The sequence below is a fragment of the Dipteris shenzhenensis genome, chromosome 6, assembly GCF_047967505.1.
Source record: "Dipteris shenzhenensis isolate YYH24624 ecotype China chromosome 6, Dip_SZ_1.0, whole genome shotgun sequence".
NCBI classification, from domain to species: Eukaryota; Viridiplantae; Streptophyta; class Polypodiopsida; order Gleicheniales; family Dipteridaceae; genus Dipteris; species Dipteris shenzhenensis.
Genome location: NC_141601.1, coordinates 9,970,406 through 9,990,726, shown reverse-complemented (window position 1 = coordinate 9,990,726; position 20,321 = coordinate 9,970,406). Strand labels below are relative to the sequence as shown.

The 20,321-nt window shown below is 44.6% G+C and overlaps 1 protein-coding gene across 5 annotated transcripts in view; it reads left to right on the top strand.

Annotated features, from left to right (window-relative positions):
- Nucleotides 1-5,443: 5,443 nt before the first annotated feature.
- Nucleotides 5,444-20,321, top strand: part of LOC147900757 (uncharacterized) — an 88,029-nt gene continuing 73,151 nt past the window's right edge. For all 5 annotated transcript variants that reach the window (XM_087375991.1, XM_087375992.1, XM_087375989.1 and 2 more), the window contains exons 1-3: nucleotides 5,444-5,581; nucleotides 5,774-6,082; nucleotides 6,262-6,468. In XM_087375991.1, the coding sequence (XP_087232117.1) occupies nucleotides 5,456-5,581; nucleotides 5,774-6,082; nucleotides 6,262-6,468 (642 nt within the window). In that variant the 5' untranslated portion in view covers nucleotides 5,444-5,455. The remainder of the gene's footprint in view (nucleotides 5,582-5,773; nucleotides 6,083-6,261; nucleotides 6,469-20,321) is intronic.

Sequence of the window (20,321 nt, the reverse complement as noted above, 5' to 3'; positions counted from 1 at the left end):
ATCATGAACGGATGAAAGAAATAATCAATAAGACAAGCACATATGGAAGAGAGAAAGAGATGGGAAAAGAGGGAGACTACTTACTTTTTTCCTTTCAAATTGTGGCTTGCTTTCTCTTCTATGCTCCTCCCTTATTCTTTGGATTATATAAATCTAAGGACATTGTTGTGTTACTTTTGTATGTATCTCGATCTATTCCTCTATCGATATTTAGGGCAACTCTTTGTATTCTCTCTTCTTGCAGGTGTGTATTCTCTTTCTCGCCTATCTCACATCTATCTCCTTTGACTCATGTCAAGTTTGTTTTACTAGAAAGACATGGTAATGTAGGGTCTTGTTCTTTTTCCCGAAAATGTACCTATGTTGTTCTTTAGGTCATCTAAGTCCAGTCCTCCTCTTGTTATATTCAATCCCATGCATCTCAAATGTGTGTCGAGCAAGTTCTACAGTCAACTTTCACCTAGTAGTAGGCTATGCTCCAACTCATATTGGCACTAGGGAGTCACTGTCATGGGATGTCAACATCATAGAGAGGACTAGAGGATGACTGGGACGGTGAGGGGAACTCCACGTCATTGTAGAGATGATGAGAGGATGAATAGGGTGACTACAACCCAAGCAAAGGGAACTTGTTTGCAAAGAGGCCATTGAGGTTATTGAGCCCGTGCATTTCAATCACCATGATACACAACTAGCTAGTGGGATGGCCACACCACTACCTCATTATGCACTATGACCTTGGGATCATCATGCATCTTGACCTTGAGAGCAACTTCATAGCTCTCAACGACATCAACTATGATCCCAACGACATCATTTTGCACTTCTTCTTGTGGGGGGTCCCACATATTTTGCGAATGACATGAGACCAATTTTAGAGGATGATAGAGGATGCTCCATAGAGAGTTTCCAATTCTTGAGCACTTACAATTCAATAGGAGTGGATGCTAGCCTGTATGCTAGTAGTGAACTATAGTGAACTATAGAATAGGAAGCATTCCTCATGTATGCTGTCAGGATTAGCGCTCTTGGCAAAGGAAAAGCTTAAGAGAGATCTTGAGAAGTGGAGCCAATAGTAAAAGGTGGCACATACCTAACAACAAAAGGTTGGACCTTCTCACCTTGGGATTAGTGACAAGGATTGCTTCAAAACACATTCTGTAAGTATACATACTATCTTGTCAGTTAATGCATTTCTTTTAATGTATGTTCCTTTTCATACGGATGCCCTTCTCTTTTGTAACAAACAACTCATATTGTTGTAGACTCTTGTGGTTTGCCAACCAAGGACAAGAATAACTATGCTTATAATAAGGATAAGCTTGAGAGCCAAGGAGTCATATCAATTGGGATGCATATGCATTTTGAGGTAAGTCTTTGGCCACTCTTACTTTTGTAATATAACTAGCTTGTTTTAAGTTATATAATGCTGATGTACTTAATAAGCTTTTCCATGCAACACTTTTCCATTCATGTTGCAAGCAGCCTATCCCAGCTAGTAGCTCCAGAGAGGACAAGGGATTTGGAGTGAGCAAGGAATTTGGAGCGAATGGGGGACCTAAAGTTGACAAGGGATCTAGAGGTAGTGGAGGTGGAGGCAACGATGAGATAGGTATGACATCCAAGAGTGATGCAAATTGAGGAGAGGCTCTAGATTGGAGCTAGTGATCTCTCTTTTGTTTTTGTATAGAGTATAAGTTTGTTTTCTTGTAATTGATCTTGTCGCCTTATACATTTATGCCCCCTTAAGGAAATTTTATGTACTAATCCCTTGGAGCATTATATGTTCATGGAGCTTTGAGCGAATTTTGTGATACATTTTGCAATATATATTCATGCCCCTTTGAGGGATCTTGTTATATAGGTTTGATATCTTTTATGTTATGTTAACTTATGGTGAGGTAGAATGGGGGTACCGAGTTCCATCCTGATTTACATTCCATAGCGTTGGTGCCTGACAAAATATCGGCACTAATTTTTTGCATATTTTGCATTAGTTCCCTATGCCTATACTAATAGTTCCACATATATGGATATACCTATGCTTTCAACTTTGTTTCTTCACAAATTCCATTAAGCATTGCCCAATTATACCTTATAGTGGATATACCAATGGAAGAAAGGATTTACTCCATTTTTGGTGTTAAATTAAGGTATTACTTCAAATGTTAGCATACATTTGGCATGATTGTGGATTGTGTGTAGATGGATAGACAAAGTTTATCATCATTAGACAAAGAACTACTGCACAAGAGCTCAAAGTGGCTTCATTGGAGGATTTCTTATTTAGAAACTATTTGCTTTTTACTATGTGCCTATATGAATATCAACAATACAAATAATGAGAACAAAAAAAATAAAAGTACATATTGAGCACAAAGATATAGAGAAAGAGCTAAAGGAAGAGGATGACCGTTTACGTCACAATCAAGATTGTCAATGCCTCACTCTACACTCAAAGTATATGGAGAAGATGCATCAACACTAGATTCACCGTTTTCATTTTTTTAAGAGAAACATTTTAGGGGTTGAACTTGGTGGCTACATTTTGGCCCATGCCCCTAATATAGGGGAATCATTCCTTATATTGTATTTTTCAAGAGTTTCTCGCAATCATATCCCAATGAAGGAATGATGCTAATGGCATGTGAAGAGATATAAATTCCATGGGCTCTTCATTATAGATAGGAATTACAAGACAAACCATCCCAGTAAAGGTATTGAGACACTTTCCTATCATTGAGAGGATCTAGCATATGTTTGTAGTAATGATGGAACTAAAGCTAAGACGAGCTAGTGAAGGCAAGAAATATAAGGAAAAAGTAGAGTATCCATTCAAATTTCCTATAGAAGATGGTACTAGTAAACTTTGCATCATACATGTATACAAGTCTCTTAGCCAAGCACATTCCTCACCTTATAAGCTAAGAAGAGCTAGTAAAGGCAATAAATATAAATAAAAAACAAACTATCCATTCAAAATCTCCCCTACAGCAAATGGTGCTGGTAAATTAATTACCTATTAATAACAAGTCTCCTAGCCAATCACATTATAGTGCTTCAAAATGTCTTGGTGAAGTAGAGGGTATCATGCAGAAATATCTATTATTAGTTTTAACAAGTTTCTTATATGTTGATTTTGATGGTCAACCAACTTGGTCCATGGGAAAAAGAGACCTTGAATGTATCAACAATACCTTTAAATTGGAATGAAGAGTTGTAACTTGAATTGTTGGTTATCATATTAGATATGCTCTTTGCTTTTCTGACAAGATTGTAGCTTGCATTAAAATAAAATAAAATGATTGAAGCCATAATACTAGGCTGCTTGCATGGCTAATAAATTTATTAAAAACACATTAAAAAAACAGGTGATGTGATGAAATCTTTTTTAGAAAAGCTGTGTGTTTGTGAAAGCTAAATAAGGATTTTAAGTTAACAACCATTTGTCCTTGTGACTCCTTTTTATGAATGATTGATTTGATGCAATGAGGTGGAGCTTGCCTCTTTGTGGATGGTATTTTTAGGGTGGCATGCTTCTCTTTAACGTCACATGTGCTAATACATATTAGCCTTGAAGAGCAGAGATAGAATTAGAGAGAATGCCCCTTCTTTTAGCATGAATTACAGAGGAGATAGGACTGCAAAGAATGCCCCTTTTCTCACCACGGAGGAGAATCAGATTCAAATAATAAAGCAATGAAAATTGAGAATGCCCCTTCTTTTAGCACGGAGGAGAATCATGTTTAGACAATAAAGCACTGATAATAGAAGCAACCACCTTGTATACAAAAAATCAGGAAGGAATACACTGCACTATTTTAAAATCTTGCATCGTTGCTTTCCATTTGATCTTATGCTACTATGGATTTTCACTCCAGAGACTATAGCATCTCATTGTACTTGCAAGGATAAAAATTGGGAGCTTTTGCCGCTATCTCAAACAATTCACCGCCACAGAAACTAGGTGTATAAACTACTGTAAAATCAAACATCCACCTAGTTGAAAAGCTATTCCTTAGCCTCTCAATGTGACATCTGTAAGTGACTTTATTTGGCTTTTGACAATGGTTGTTCGTCAATGTTTTTGATTGGCTTTTGTTTCATGGTTTAGTTATATTGGAATTAGATACTAGTTGTTAGTAGTGTGGGTCGTTGGAAATTTAATGCCAAGTCATTTTCTCCTTTTTTTCCCACAAAACCAGTGAGCTCTTGAGGTCAATGGTTTTGTGGGGAAATTTTTTTTGAAGCATTTGAGTGTTGAGAATGATGTAAAATCTATATTTTCACCAAACATTATGATATTTAACATGGGGAACGAAGACAAACCAACGGCATGGTGAGCACATAGGGGAGGGCCTGCATTAATTAGACCTCCTCAAGTTTTGAATTTTTGTTCAGATAGGCAACAAAGATGCCATGCCTCTAGAAGAGGTGACGATGAGGTGGAAAGAGAATGCCAAATGTCACATACAAAAGCCCTAATGACATGGTGGGAAAAGAGTTTATATGTGGGAGAACTCATTCCCTTATTTAATATCATATAATAAGAGTGGAATGGTCATGGGTAGTCACTCACATTCTTGCTCAAAGGTATGCCATATAAGCTGGCCATTGCGTTGTCTGAACACAAGCGACTGCCATCTTTCTCATCTAGTATGCAAGGCTGACTCTCTGAACCCAGCCCAGATCATGGTTATGGGAGAGGAGGGCCTGCATTATTTAGAGCTCATCCTTTCACTCATTAATTTTCCAAGTTTTGATTTTTTCATTGTCATAGGCCGTTTACACACCGATTGCTTGAGCAGACATACGTGGTTGCGATGTGGCATTGTACAATTGGAGGTGCAAAGGGGGGGTGCCCATGAGCTCCCTCGCTTGTAACCTTGCCCACCTGGATATCATGTTGAATGTGGGGTCTGATCCAATTAGTGCTCTAACCATGTAGGCCATGTCACTTGCTTGGCATTTACACATTGGATGAGTGCTCTGATCATGTTGGCCACACCATTTGCTTGGCATTTACTTCTTGTTGAGCCTGTGTGTAAACACACACTGGCCTGCCCACATCGTCCAATTGGAGGTGCAAAAGGGGGGGTGGCCATGAGCTCTCTCGCTCGTACTACTGCCCACTTGGATATCATGTTGAATGTGGGGCTTGAACCCGTGTGACGATCCAATGAAATGGTAGAGTGCTCTGACAACGTAGTACGCCACGTCACTTGCGAGGCATTTCCACACCGGGGTCCGGGTGAGTGCGCTAACCAAGTGGGCAACGCAAGGTGCTTGGCATGTACGTTTTCGTCTTGTCCAAGCCGCCGCTTGTGCCGAGTGGACATGAAGGGATGACATGGCATACAATTAGGATGCTGAGGTGGAAAGAAAGAGGATGCCAGATGTCAAATACGAACTTCTTCTTCTTGCTTAATTCAATGCTAGGAGTTTCATTTTGGCTATGGCGTACAGCAGGCTTGCTCCCTCCTCCATCGCCAAGCCCCTTCTAAGCTTCTCTCGATGGTGCGCCTCCATCGCTTCCCCCGACAACCTCTCCCCTCAGCATCAGCCTTTCTCTCTTACACAGGTACACATCTCATCCCTTGGACACAATTCGACCTCACATTCCGGTTTCCTGCTCTCAAAATGCCCCAGATTTCTCATTCCGCCTTCCCTTTCCTGCCCTCACAACAAAAATTTCCGTCAAGCCTCTTGGGGTTTTTATGGTTTTCCCACCTGTTGGTCACAAAATTTATTGATTACAATATGACTGATTCAGACAGGTGAGTTCCAACGAACCATCTCCAAATCGGTCTCGAGAACGGGGATTGGCTTACATTCCGGAGACATTACCTCCTTGACATTGCTGCCTGCTTCAGCTGGGCAAGGACGGTATTTCGTTCATCGAATCAAAGATACCGCAGAAGAATTAAGAGTGCCTGCTACCATAAGCTCTGTAACGGGCACAAATTTGAGTACTTGCATTGGCGAAGGAAAAGCTGCCGTACGGACTATAGAGCATCTTCTGTCCGCTTTGGAAGGCCTTGGTGTTGATAACTGCAGAATAGAGGTGGAAGGTGGCAATGAGGTTGTTTTGTGTAACTCAATTTATCTTCTTTGACGCCTATTCATTCGGCTCTCCCTAAAGCAGGGACCGAATTCGACAGTACTTTATCTGGGCGTGCTAGAACTACGTTGTTCTTTATCGTGCAATATTTGGTTCGATCATGCGCATTGAGCACAGACTGTTGGCGTTATGTGTGTCAGGTTCCTCTGTTGGATGGCTCTGCGAAAATGTGGGTTGAGGCAATACAGGAGGCTGGCCTTTCCCCTGCAGTAGATGACGATGGAAAGAACGTTCCACGAAGCATTGTCGTGTTGAACGAACCTATTCATGTCTCGAATCGCGACTCTTTCGTCGCAGCCTTCCCGTCCTCAGAACTAAGGATCACGTATGGGATTGAGTTTAAACAGGTGAGGTACTTGTTGGCAATAAGGGTGTGAATCGAAGCACTGGACGTAGACCCACTCTTACCGTGGTCATTGTATGTGTCAAGGTTCGTTGGTTAATTGGACATGTATGACAAGTTACATTTTGTCGAAGTTTCATAAACTTTTGAACTGCTTTTATGAAATTATGCACTGGTATCGCAAGGTCCACTTATTACTCTCATCCAAATTAGAGGCATTTCTTTAGACATCTTGTATCAAGAGCTTTTCTCAGGTCCAGTTAGATTGCCTACTAGTCTAGATGACAACCACCCTCAAGCCATAAGACATTAGTGGGGTCCCTGATATACATTTAAGGCACATGTTTCAGGGTTGGTTATGGACACCTGTCTAAGGAGCTAGAAACTTACATGGCTTTTAGAAATGACACGTGTCAATAGATATGTGCTAGACAATTTAGTTTGTGAGCAGGCTGTGGAGCCACAATATGACACGTGTCATTTCTAAAGTGGAGACACAATAGGAATGCATGCCTAAGGAGCTAGGGACTTCAGAAGTTTTACAAATGACACGTGTCAATGGATATGTGCTAGACAATTTAGTTTGTGAGCAGGCTGTAGAGCCACAATATGATAAGGAGGATAACAATTCTAGGGATAGAGAATGTGCATCCAGTGACTTAAGAGACCAGGAATCAAGACAAGACTTGGCTCTTTGGCATTGATGAGTTTTTGCTATTGAGTTCAAGAATCGGATTGACTACCGACTAGTCATGACCCATTGAGCAGTGAAGAGTCAGCTCTTCATGGATTGGTCTCAACTTTTCTAATGTACATTTCATTATTACCATTGAATCTTGGCGCGCACATTATGTCTTGTCCAGCTTATACTCATCATCTTGCTGTAGCTGAATCGCCTCCTGTGAGGCCATTGTTATACTGGTTAACGGTCTTGTTCTGCCCCTGGCTCCATTAGGAACTTGGCTTACTCAGGGAAAGCATTCTGTGCTCTGCTCCGCCACTCAAATGGCCCCCAGTAGGAAGTTGGCCTGCCCAGGGAAAGCATTTGTGTGCGCCTTGTGTCACTTGCTCCACCACTCAATGGCCCCGCTGCTGCTGTGGTTACATGTTTGCCAAAATGCACTTTTGGTTGTCACTTGCTCCACCACTCAATGGCCCCGCTCTTTAGGTGCGTGGTTGCCAAAATGCACTTCTGGTTGAACTGACAAATACAAGAGACTAGTACAAGTGGGCAAGTTTTATCATCTATGATGTTTGAAAGGTCGTTTTCTTAGGTATGAAATGGCTCAGATGGGGCGGGCTGTTGGTACCCATCTGATTTGGCTTAGTGCCAACACTATGTCCCTAATCTTACCTCATTGTCTTCATGAAGCACGGTGAGAGGTCCCCAATTCGTATGCTCCTCTTAAGGCCTTCCTTTGCAAATAAGCTTAATCATACCCTTGTTCATCTTGGGGTCCAAGCCTCAAGGCACCTTTGGATAAGGGCTCATTCCAAAGTTTGACTAGCTCCCAAGAGAGAGAGTAAAACTCCACTCGTAACCCATCCTCCCCTGGAGTACTTCCCTTAGCTGTATGGTGCACTGCTGCTCTCAGCTCTATCAAAGTCAAATTTCTGTTTAGAAAAGAAGAGTCAAAAGGGGAGACCATATTTGCACTTCTAAATTATTAGAGAATTTATAACTCAAAAAGGGCCTCATAAGGAGTGTACTAGCAAAATGGATTAAGAACTAACAAGGCCCATGTGAGTCAAAAACGGTTCACCTCCCTAAAAGATGGTGGCCGCCCTCTCTGCCTTCTTTGGCTAAGGTCTTAGTTAACTAAGTTTATTTTGCATTGCAAATTATCCATTCATTCTGTTCACGCGAGACACAGTTGGGTCACTAACCCAAATGTGTGCCCCCATAAGAGGAGGACAAAGGGTTAGTGGACCTGAGTAGGTAGGAGTACCTGTAGGGAACTGATTGTGCAATGTTTGGAGCTGTCTGCAGAGGCACCTGGTTCTGTTTTGAAGTGCTGTAGGTGCAGCAGAACAGGGCTGCTTGGCAGTGTGGAGATGGGCCTGGTGGCCTGCCAGGGCCTATTTATACCTGGCATGGAGCAGCAGGAATCAGACTGGACGCATAACCATTTTGTACAATCCTCACTGAAGCCTTTCAGAGCCCCACAGACTGAAGGAGTGAAAGGACAGAATCCTTTCTGTAGTTCTATGCAGTAGCAAATCTTCCTTGATTGCTGTTTTACGTGTTTACCTATAGTATGTGAGGGATCCATGAGGATTTGAGATCATTCTGCTGTGTCGGGTTACTGTTCAGTAGTCCCTTCAATTCTAACACGCCGAAGGTGGTACCCTCTTGATCTGCTCCAACACACTTAAGATAGGCGTCCCTCCAGCAAGGAGACACTGTTTCAGTAAGGTGCTGTAAAAATAAGTTTTCTGTTTCAGTGTTGCACTCAGTTCTCAGAGATTGTTGTCTCTTATACGTGCTTGCAAATGGCTTCACGCATGCCTATTCCCGACTTCGGAGAGAGTGGGAAATTGGATGGGAACAACTATCCCATCTGGAAGTTGAGGCGAGACTGTCACGTAGGTGCACCGAAGGAACGAGGTGAAACCCAAGGACCTCACGAATCCATTTACCAGAGTTGTAACACCACTGGATCCAGCGGCAGTGTCAGGTTGGACACAGAGAGATGCGGAGCCACTCTCCGTGATAATTGGCAGCGCTGCAGACTCCGTCATACTCCACATCCAGCTTGCGGATATGGTGGCGGAGGCCTGGAAGTTCCTAAAGGATCAATTGAGACCAACAACACTTCACACATCCTTTCCCTCCAAAATCGACTCTTCACCATGGATGAAGGGAACGAGATCCATGACCATCTCCCTAAAGTGAAGGTTGTGAGGGACCGGTTGGCTAAAATTGGTTACAAGGTGGACACAAGCTAGTTGGCCATGCTTGTACTTGGCTCTCTTCCCAAAAGCTTCAAAGGGTTGTCATGACAGTGACAGCAGGCCAACGAACTACTCCGATGACGTTTGAGGAGCTTGATCCTCTACTACAAGAGCAAGCCTGAGAGAAGCAGTACGACAAAGATGGTGGCGAGAAGGCCTTCCTTACAAATGGAAAAGGCGGAAAGGGTAGGCTTAGAAAGGACAAGCCCAAGGATGACAACAATTCTAAGGGAAACATGTCCGAAGTTGATGGAGACTGGAAAAAGAGGAATCAAGACTGAGCGTGTGTCTATTGCGACAAGCCAAGCTGTTAGAAATTACCCAGCAGAGGGTACACACAGCGGAAGACTGATAGTAATGCCCAGGAGCTCACACAGTGTGGTGTGGTGTGTGGAATCACAAACTTCTTAACTTATGTGCATAAAATAGATGTGCGGACTCATCAATAGACAACGAACCAGCCAAATAGAGAAACCACCAAAATTGTCCAAAGCTACGGACACAATACAAAAGAGAGAGATCCAGAGTCCCACCAATGGTGTGGTCCTCTGATCTTACCACAAGGTACTTCTCCTATCTGCTGGCTATCTCTAGACTCGAGCCCGCGTGCTCCACCTCGAGCGTCTGTAGACTTTCCACCCAGAACGATCCTCTCCACCTTGCTGTCTGGAAACCAGCCTAGGTGGGCTGCCACTCAAGCTCAGTCTGCAGCTCCTTCAGGGTCCCCTTCACCTCCTGTGTATAGGCCCAAGGCTTGCCTTCTTGCTGCTCCTGTCTGCTGTCAGAGGGCTGCTCCAGAGAATGATTTATGAGGGCTGGAGGCCCTCCTTTTATAGGCCCAGGGGCCTGTCATAAAAACCGACCAGTCAGCTTCATACTGGCCGACCAGTCTGCTGCTGGTCCAGCCCTTTAAGGGCTCTAAAACCAGGGCCCTTGGCCCAAACTTCTAGGGCCTTTGGCCCTCCAATTAAGGCAAGGGCCCAGCCCTATATAAGACATGCCACTGCCTACTAGCAGCCCCATTTGCTGCTCCACCTGGCCTCCATGTGGCCGACCCAATCTGCTGGTCTGCCCCACCCTTCTGCGCCATCTCCTCTGCCAGATAGCCCGCCACGCAGGCGCTTCCAGCCTGCCTATGCCGCCACCTGTGCGCCTCTTTTGCAAGCCCATGGATTCCTGTTTTGACAGCTGCCCACATGGCAGACTGTGTGCTGCCCACGTGGCAGCCCCTGCCCTTTCTGTGTGCTGCCCCAATATATCCTGGTCTACCTCCCCCATGCTCTCCTCATATGGGGGCTTACAGATGGGGAGGTGACCATTCCAAAACCCCCTCTCACCGACACATCTTGGCCCAATGCCAACACGTCAATGACGATGCTCTAGTAACTCCCTGGTCGTAGTCCTCTGGAACATTTCGGTGTCAAAGTCTTTTCCTGGCTTTTCATCCAGTGGCTTCTGCTCCACCAGGTCTGGTTCTGCTTCCGCACACCATCCTGGTACACAGGTTCATCTATGGTACCACCTCCTGGCACCACCATCTTCCGTCACATTCCTGCCTTCGAACTCGAGCAATCCAGCCATCACGATCTTCCAGTTGTCCCCCTTATAATGAGTGAACAACTTGGAGTCTTCCAGGCACCATGCTCTTAGGGTCCGTTTCAACCCGTCCTTCCTTTGGCAAAGTTTGCAACAAAAGTACATCTTCAGATAACCTGGACTGCGAACTTTAAACGCACCTGACTGAACCTTAGCCACCCTCCTTCTCGCAAGGGCACAATCCTCTAGTCGTGGAAGTCGATTCCCAAGAGCTTCTGAATCAGGGTCGTCCTTCAGCAAGGTCCCTGCCTTCAGGCTCCCACACCTGTGAGCCTCCTACTTGGGCTCTGATACCATGTTAGAAAATTACCCAACAGAGGGTACACACAGCGGAAGACTAATAGTAATGCTCAGGAGCTCACACAGTGTGGTGTGGTGTGTGGAATCACAAACTTCTTAACTTATGTGCATAAAATAGATGTGCGGACTCATCAATAGACAATGAACCAGCCAGATAGAGAAACCACCAAAATAATATATTTCCGTCCAAAGCTATGGACACAATACAAAAGAGAGAGATCCAGAGTCCCACCAATGGTGTGGTCCTCTGATCTTAACACAAGGTACTTCTCCTATCTACTGGCTATCTCTAGACTCGAGCCCGCGTGCTCCACCTCGAGCGTCTGTAGACTTTCCGTCCAGAACGATCCTCTCCACCTTGCTGTTTGGAAACCAGCCTAGGTGGGCTGCCACTTAAGCTCAGTCTGCAGCTCCTTCAGGGTCCCCTTCACCTTCTGTGTATAGGCCCAAGGCTTGCCTTCTTGCTGCTCCTGTCTGCTGTCAGAGGGCTGCTCCAGAGAATGATTTATGAGGGTTGGAGGCCCTCCTTTTATAGGTCCAGGGGCCTGTCATAAAAACCGACCAGTCAGCTTCATACTGGCCGACCAGTCTGCTGCTGGTCCAGCCCTTTAAGGGCACTAAAACCGGGGCCCTTTGGCCCAAACTTCTAGGGCCTGTGGCCCTCCAATTAAGGCAAGGGCCCAGCCCTATATACATAGTTACCAGCCGAAACGGAAACGGAAGAAATGGAAGAAACGGAGTTTCCGGGCCCCGCCAAAACAGAAACGGAAGAAACGGCAATATGATACAATTTATGTATAAAAATTTATTTTTTATACATAATATAATTATCAATAGAGTGCAAATCATACATAATACAAATCACAATTATCTATACTTGAAGCTTCAGCCTTCAAGCATCAATGCATCATTCATGCCTCTATGATTCTAAATTCTTGAATGATGCTTCAATAATCTGAAATCAACATGTATCATGAGTCATGACTAACAAGTTTGGCATTACAAGAATCTGAAATTTAGAAGTTTGAAGTACTTTAAACTTAGCACACAAGTTGAAACTTGAAACTTGAAACTTGAAAGTATCCAATGTCCAGACTCTATAGATGATCATGATTCATGATCCACAAATTTCATGATCATGACTCATGAGTCATGCAAGACTCAAAATAAAAGCACCCATGGTCCATGGATGATATAAAAAAAAGCAACAGGACTACTGATCATCTGCATCATCCATGGACTCCTCGTCATCATCAGATAAGCTTGAAGCATCTGTGTCACTGTCTGAAGAAGAATCATCAACATTAGGATCAGGACCATTGGGTGCAACTGAAGTACTAGCACCATCTCCAGATGGTTGAGTGTATGATCGTGTGTGGTGTGCTGGTGCTGACAGCTCCTCATACAATATGGTGTATATGTCCAGCTCCTCTCGTGGGATATTTGGTATGGCCTTCATCTTCTCCACGTCCACCTTGTCTACATTCACTTGGCGAGGTTCGGGGCAGCCGGCGGCGAACTCAAGGAGACGGAGGTTGCAATGACAAAACACCAACCGCTCCAATTGAGCTGTGCTCAATCTATTCCTCTTCTTTGTGTGAAAGAGGGCCCAAGTGCTCCAGTTCCTCTCACAAGGACCGGAACTGTAGTCCTGTGAGAACACGTATAGCAAGGCGTTTCTGCCATAAGCCAATTAAGCAGAGATAAGTATCAGGAACTTGATAACTTTAAACATATTTGTAGTAGATAAAACTTCAAATTATTTAACGACTAAGCTCTAACTAGTGGCGTTGGAACTTGTCTCTTAGACTCTTACCAAAGTAGGAGTACAGTTGCCATATTTCTCCCACTAGGAGACAGGTTGTAACTGTGTCTCTCGGAGCCTAGCCGTAGGTCGACCAAAGGAGAGGCTGTGATTGCGGAACAATAGAAGTTCATCCTCCATTCTTCGTTGCATCTCCAAGTCACCACTCGTCCAATTTTGTAGATACTGTTGCATCCCCTCCTCCAACTCGTCATTCTCATATTGCTCTTGACTGTGCTAGAGCGGATGCAATACATGTGCCACCGCATGGATTGGGCAGTGGAACCAATTCCACCGCTTATTCCATATAGCACGGATGGATTCAACCCTAAATCATGCCACAAGAAATTAGAATGCATTATGCATGCAAAATTCATAGACTATAGATAATAGTACATACATAATATATATCTGAAAATTCTAGGCTTCATGATAACAAATTGCAATTTGCAATTTAGTAACTGCAATAATTATGCATATTACAAAAGTAAAAAGTCTTACTTGTCAGGCGATAGGGAAGTGTTTCTGTTGAGGGCCTTTCCAATCTTGTCCATAAACTCGTACAAGAGCCCTAACGTGCTTCCCTCCATGTCCGTGATGCGAAGTACCGTGTAGATAGGATTAATTGGTTTGATTAATGCCTCCGCTTGATTCCACCAAGACTCATCCATGATCATGCGAAAAAATTTGATAGACTTTGCTTGGCCTCTATCATCCCAATCTCCCCACTCTCGAGACACAACCGTGCGCAACAAGCCCTGGCGCACTCGCACAAGCCTCTCCACCACTATGAACATGTAAGCAAACCTTGTGGCTGGAGGTTTCAATAGCTCAAGGTCACTGTAAGCCCGATAGATGCTGAGGACTTTGGGTCTCTTCGTGACAAACTTCACGATACTGCGGGCTGCGGAGAAGATGGCATCAATCCAAGGTATCTTCCCTAGGTCCTCGATCAAAAGATCAAGGCAATGTGAGGCACAGGGTGTCCACACAATCTTAGGGAACTCATCTTCTAACATGGCACCCATTGACACACAATTGCTGCCATTATCTGTCACCACCTGCACCACATGCTCAACACCTATCTCCATAATGGCTGCCCGTAAATGCTTCCAAATATACAACCCTGTAATCACTGTACCTACAGTGGAAGCATCTATGGCTCTCAAGAACATGGTTCCCTTGCAAGAAGACACTAAAATATTGTACACATTTCTCTTGCGTGCATCTGACCATCCATTGCATAAGAGTGTGCATCCATATTTTTTCCAAGTCTCTTTCAAGGGCTTCATTTGGTCTTCCACACATTCCCTCTCTCTTCTTAGCTCTCTTGTCCGCAAGGCCTCATATGTAGGCCCTTCCCATTCATACCCAATGCGGCTTACGGCTCTCATGGCCTTCCTCCATCCTGTAGTCTTCGCCACATGAAAGGGTATTGCACAGTGTATGAAGAGCTTTGTGAGCTCACTAGTGGCCTCCTTCACTGCTTGCTTTTGCAAGCGTGCTTGAATGCTAGACCTTTGCAGTGATCCTCTTTTTCCTGCACTAGCATCCACACTAATTGATCCATGTGGCAAGGGTGTTCTTGTAGCACTAGGACCCGCGCTCGATGTAGTTGATGCCCCTCTACTTCTCTTTGCAGAACCCAATGTGCTGGCATCATCCAATGGCTCAGTGTCAGCAGCCTCTTCTTCATCTTGCAGCCCTTGTCCTCCACTTTTGCAGCCAAGGCTGCCATACGCACACGCTTCCATTTTGTTAGGCCACCTTTCACTGGAGTAGGCACGAACTCACAAGGTCCTACATCCTTGCTGGGAACACCTGCTAGATGGTCTTTCACCCGTGTGACAGACCCCGTTTTGCTTATGCCGCAATAGTTGCATCTCCACTTCTTGGAGCCACCGCCTCCTTTATAACTATCCAGGACATGGACCCAATAAGCATCTCTCGGCATTGAGGAGGATGGAGAGGTGAGAAGGAGGATGGAGAGGTCACAAGTGAGTAAGGATGGAGAGGTAGAAGGAGGATGGAGAGCTCAGAGGTAAAAGAGGATGGAGAGGTGGAAGGAGCCTGGAGGATCAAAGGTAGAAGTGAAGGAGGATGGAGAGGTTACAGGTAAGATTAAAGAGAGGATGGAGAGAAGAAGGATGGAGGGATGGAGAGCAGGCTGCCAAGTTGCAGCTTGCAAGATGGAGAAGATGGAGCAAAGGATGAAGAGGATGGAGAGAGAAGGATGGAGGTGACAGGTCCGAGGAAAACGGGATGGAGAGTCCAAGAGCAAAGGATAGAGGGATGGAGAGAGCTTAGAGAAGGTGGAGAGAGCAGCAAGGATGCACAGGAGGAGTGGAATGGGCGGGAGGCGGCGAAAGATGGAGCCAGGCGGTGAAATCACGCCTTTTGGGGTTTAGGGCAAAAACAGGTTTTATGAAATTGAAGAAACGCCGTTTTCGTTTCGCCGTTTCCGTTTCCGGCCACGAAACGGCCGTTTCGTGCAACTATGCCTATATAAGGCATGCCACTGCCAACTAGCAGCCCCATTTGCTGCTCCATCTGGCCTCCATGTGGCCAACCCAATCTGCTAGTCTGCCCCGCCCTTCTGCGCCATCTCCTCTGCCAGACAGCCCGCCATGGAGGCGCTTCCAGCCTGCCTATGCCGCCACCTGTGCGCCTCTTTTGTAGGCCCATGGATTCCTGTTTTGACAGCTGCCCACATGGCAGACTATGTGCTGCCCATGTGGCAGCCTCTGCCCTTTCTGTGTGCTGCCCCAGTATACCCTGGTCTACCTCCCCCATGCTCTCCTCATATGGGGGCTTACAGATGGGGAGGTGACCATTCCAACACAAGCCACATAGCTAGAGACTGCAGAAAGAAGGTCTTTCAGCCAGACAGGATTAAGACTGAATTCGATGACGGAAGATTCCTAATACCATCGCAGGATATGAGAAATGGAGGAGTAAGGACTGCCCAAAATCAGGGCTTTAATGGCCCACGTGGGTATAGGGACTTTGCAGTTGTGGGGTGAAAGGTTTGGGCATCACTTGTTGGTTACCTGGTCCTTCATTTGGAAGTCAAATGTGATGGAGTCTATTGGAAAACTCCATACGAGGCATACTATGGTTGGAAACACGTCGTTTCTCATTAGAGGATTTTCAGTTGTGATGCTTATTTACATGTGAACAAAGCTGGATCCTAAGTACGTCTTTGGTGGGTACAACGAGGAGTCAAAGGCCTATTGACTATATGATCCGGAGACAAAGAAGCTAGTGGTGAGCAGAGATGTGTTTTTGTAGGTGGCAGAGTCTGAGCCACAAGCAACCGCACCAGAGGTTCTAGTTGTTGCTTGCTATTACACAAGAAAAGGGAACATTGGGAGTAAGATTCTTAGGCACCTAAGCTGACAAGGCGGACCTCGACAAAGGAGAGAAGCTACCTAGATGGTACTTGAAGACCCTGGAGGATTCAGGCGCCATAGACATTCCAGAGAGGAGTTCGGAGCTAAGGAGGTCTTGGAGGAAAGGAATTCGGAGGTCTTAGAGGAAAGCACCAACCGTGAACTATACTGATTGCTCTAATAGTTCAGATCCAGAAGATTGTGGAACCAATGACCTTTGAAGAAGGAAGGGGATTCTGGAGTGGCAGGCTGCCATGGATGCATAAATGGAGGCCAATCTGAAGAACCATACTTGGGACCTGGTTGATAGACCCTAGAAGAGGAAGATCAAAGGAACTAAATGGGTTTACCATGCCAAGTACTAATCTGATGGTACTTTGGATAAGTACAAGGCGAGACTCGTCGTCAAAGGCTATGCACATGCAGATGGAGTCAACTACAGAGAGACATTTGCTCCTACAGTTAGGATGAGTACCATATAAATGGTCATAGCAGTGTGGGCTGCCACCACCATCAGTTTCCAATCTTTCAAATGGATGTGAAGTCTTCTTTTCTAATGGTGAGCTTCAAGAGGAAGTTTATGTTGAGCAGCCAGAAGGCTTCCAACAACGAGGTGAAAAAAAGAAGGTATGCAGGCTTCGCAGGGCACTTTATTGGCTGAAACATGCCCTGACAGTGTGGTATCAAAGGATAGATTACTAGTTCTATGATATGGGGTTATCTTGTACTCCATAACCTTTACCTCTTCAGAGAACGAGATAAGACCGTGATAATTATCCTTTATGTTGACTTAATTGTCACAGGTGATCACAGAAGGAAGATCCACGAGGTCAAAGGACTCTTGATGCAGGAGTTCGAGATGATAAATTCAGGACTTTTCCACTACTTCCTTGGAATAGAAGTCTGGTAGAAGAATGCCAACATCTTCATCTGTCAAGAAAAAGTACTGCTAGGAGGTGTTTGAAGAGATTCCAAATGGAGGAATGCAAAAAAGCACCAACCCCAATGGAGTTTGGGACAAAGGTGAGCAATGAGGACAAGTCTCAAATATGAAAGAATGGGGTAGCTTGTTGTATGTGACAATATTCAACCAGATATAGCTCTTGCAGTGGGATTGGTCTTTCAGTTCTCATCAAAGCCAAGGGAGACAGACATGAAAGCCGGATTCAGAGTTTTGAGGTACCTCAAGGTACATCCAGCTATGGGATCATGTATCGCATTTGGAACGATCTTGGAGGATTCTGTGATTCCGATTGGGCAAGAGATTGGGATACACAGGGCTCGACATTAGGCTACTGCTTCAAGCTTGCATCAGATGTCATGTCATGGCTTAGCAAGAGGCAACCGACACTCACTCTCTCTTCTAGGGAGGTATAATACAGAGCGGCTTTTTTGGTAGCATGTGAGTCTATTTGGCTCAGATGGATACTGGCAGACATGGGAGTTCTTGAGGAGGAGGTGACAGTGATCATGTGCGACAACAGGAGTTGCATAGGAACCCAGTATTTCATGTTTGTATAAAGCATATTAGGTTCTGTACCACTTCATTCGAGAGATGATTCTGGACGAGATTGTGGAGCTGCTTTACTGTCCAACATCTCTGACATCTTTACAGAGGCTCTTCCCAGAGAGCAGTTGGAGCATCTCGGCCCATAGCTGACTTGTTGAGAGGGGGTATTAGAGGATTCGTTCACTAACCCACTGTTAACCTCCCATTTGAGGATTAGTGGACCTGAATAGGTAGGAGCACCTGTAAGGAGCTGATTGTGCAATCTCTGCAGCTGTCTGCAGAGGCACCTGGTTCTGTCGTGAAGGTACCAAGGCTGCGTGGCAGAAGAGCTGTAGGTGCAGCAGAACAGGGCTGCGTGGCAGCATGGGGATGGGCCTGGAATGGACTGCCAATGGCTATTTATAGGCCTGGCAGTGGAGCAGCAGGAGTCACAGACTGAAGCATGTTGGCAACAGCAGGTCGGTCAGTTTGCAGACAGGGTTGGCCTTTCTGCAGACTGGGTCAGCTGATTTTGTAGGATCTCTAGCCCCCCCTCTTTCTCTATAAATAGGGATCTATTTTGCACACTCCTAGCTACTGAAGACCCTCAAGGCCCCGCAGACTGAAGGAGTGATACGACAGAATCCTTTTTGTAGTTCTCAGCCGTAGCAATCTGCCTTGATTGCTGTTTTACCCAGCAGCCTTTTGCTGGGTGCGTTCATCTCTTTTCTGAGCAGGTTTTCTCATGCTTGTGGATGAATAAGTCTGAGCCCTTGGTTGGATTTTGAACTTTGGCATGCCTTACTTAATCCCTCTGTATTGATCCTACAAGTCCTGCTACTTGATCTCGGGAATTGAGGAAAACATGGCAGTTGACCCTCACACCGGCGTGAGTGTCATAATCAGAATTTCCTTGGCTCTTATGATGTTTGAATATCATCGATATCCCTATTCTCCACTTAGGTTTGTGACGATATTGCCGAGTAAACTAGGCTGACAAAACGTAAAGCATTCTGGACTTGATCGAGTAAATGGTCAAATTCAGACTCCGATTGAAACAATATGCTGGCGTTTAATAGTCTCCCAGTTTATCAGGTGCTAAACGTCTCGCAGTTTATGCCCCAAGTTGAGTGTGAAGGTCTCCTTGGGCAATGCATGGTGGAAAAGGTACAAATGAAAGCCTATATCTACAAATGATATCTCTTTTATAATTGATGACACGGTCTGGCTTCCTCCAAATGGCCAATTGAGCTAGGCTGGTTATAATGGGCTGAGATAGAGGAGGGATTTGGGAGGCAAAAAGCACTGGGTTTGCCCAAGAGACTCCGCGGGTCTTTAGAAACCCAGTATAGCTGCTTATGCTTGGGCACTGATGACGACATAAGTGTTGCTTTGCTTGCTAAGTATGTCTTCCTTTTGTTTTTCATAAAAGTTTTTGTTTACCTCTTTTTTCTTCTCTTTCATTTTCTCTTTTATTTTCTGTGTAAACTTTAGAACAACAAAAAATCTAAATTTGTATTATTGGACATATTCTAGTGTTACAAAGGTATATACAGCCTGCTCAAGGTCCAGGATCCAAAGTAGTCCATCCCAAGGGATCTTTGTAAATGAGATGAGCTTTGTATTCCAATCAATCGCTCACAATGTTCATATGCACACTAGTTTTGTATAACTTCTCCATCAAGCCTTTAGTGATCAACTCTGAATGTTGGACCATATTGGAATAAACCTTGCTAATATGGTGATCACCATTCAAACAACATCATGACTTCTCTTAGTCCATGGCAACCCAATCACAAGCCATAGATGAGATCCTGCAAACTTATAATTTCATATTGCTCCATCTGCTGGCATTCTTTTGATAAGTTAGGGAATAGTTAGTTTCTAAGGAGAATGTGGTTTAGCTGGATGATTTGACTAGGATACTCTGCTAAATTCTGAAAAGGTTCTGAATTGAAGAACAAGACATCTTAGCAATCTTATCTAGCGTGCGTACTTTATTGTCTGGAAAGGCAGATCAAAAGATCAGGATGCTTGGGAATATTTCTCTTTATCCTTGAGAACATAACTTCTGATTCTCTGTAAAAGATGGACTGATATCACCTGCTGTGGCTTGTACCTGACATGGCGACATGTTGCCAAGGAGAGAATAGAATTAATGCGAGTTTGTAATCCTAGTACCTAAGGATTGTAATGATAGGTGTCAAAGTGAGGTCTAGGGGTTATTGTCCAACTAAATATAGCCGAGAGACTGAGCCTATATAGGTAGCTCTGCCCTTACGATCTGTGGTATCAATCATTGTGAAGCCCTCATCCCTAGG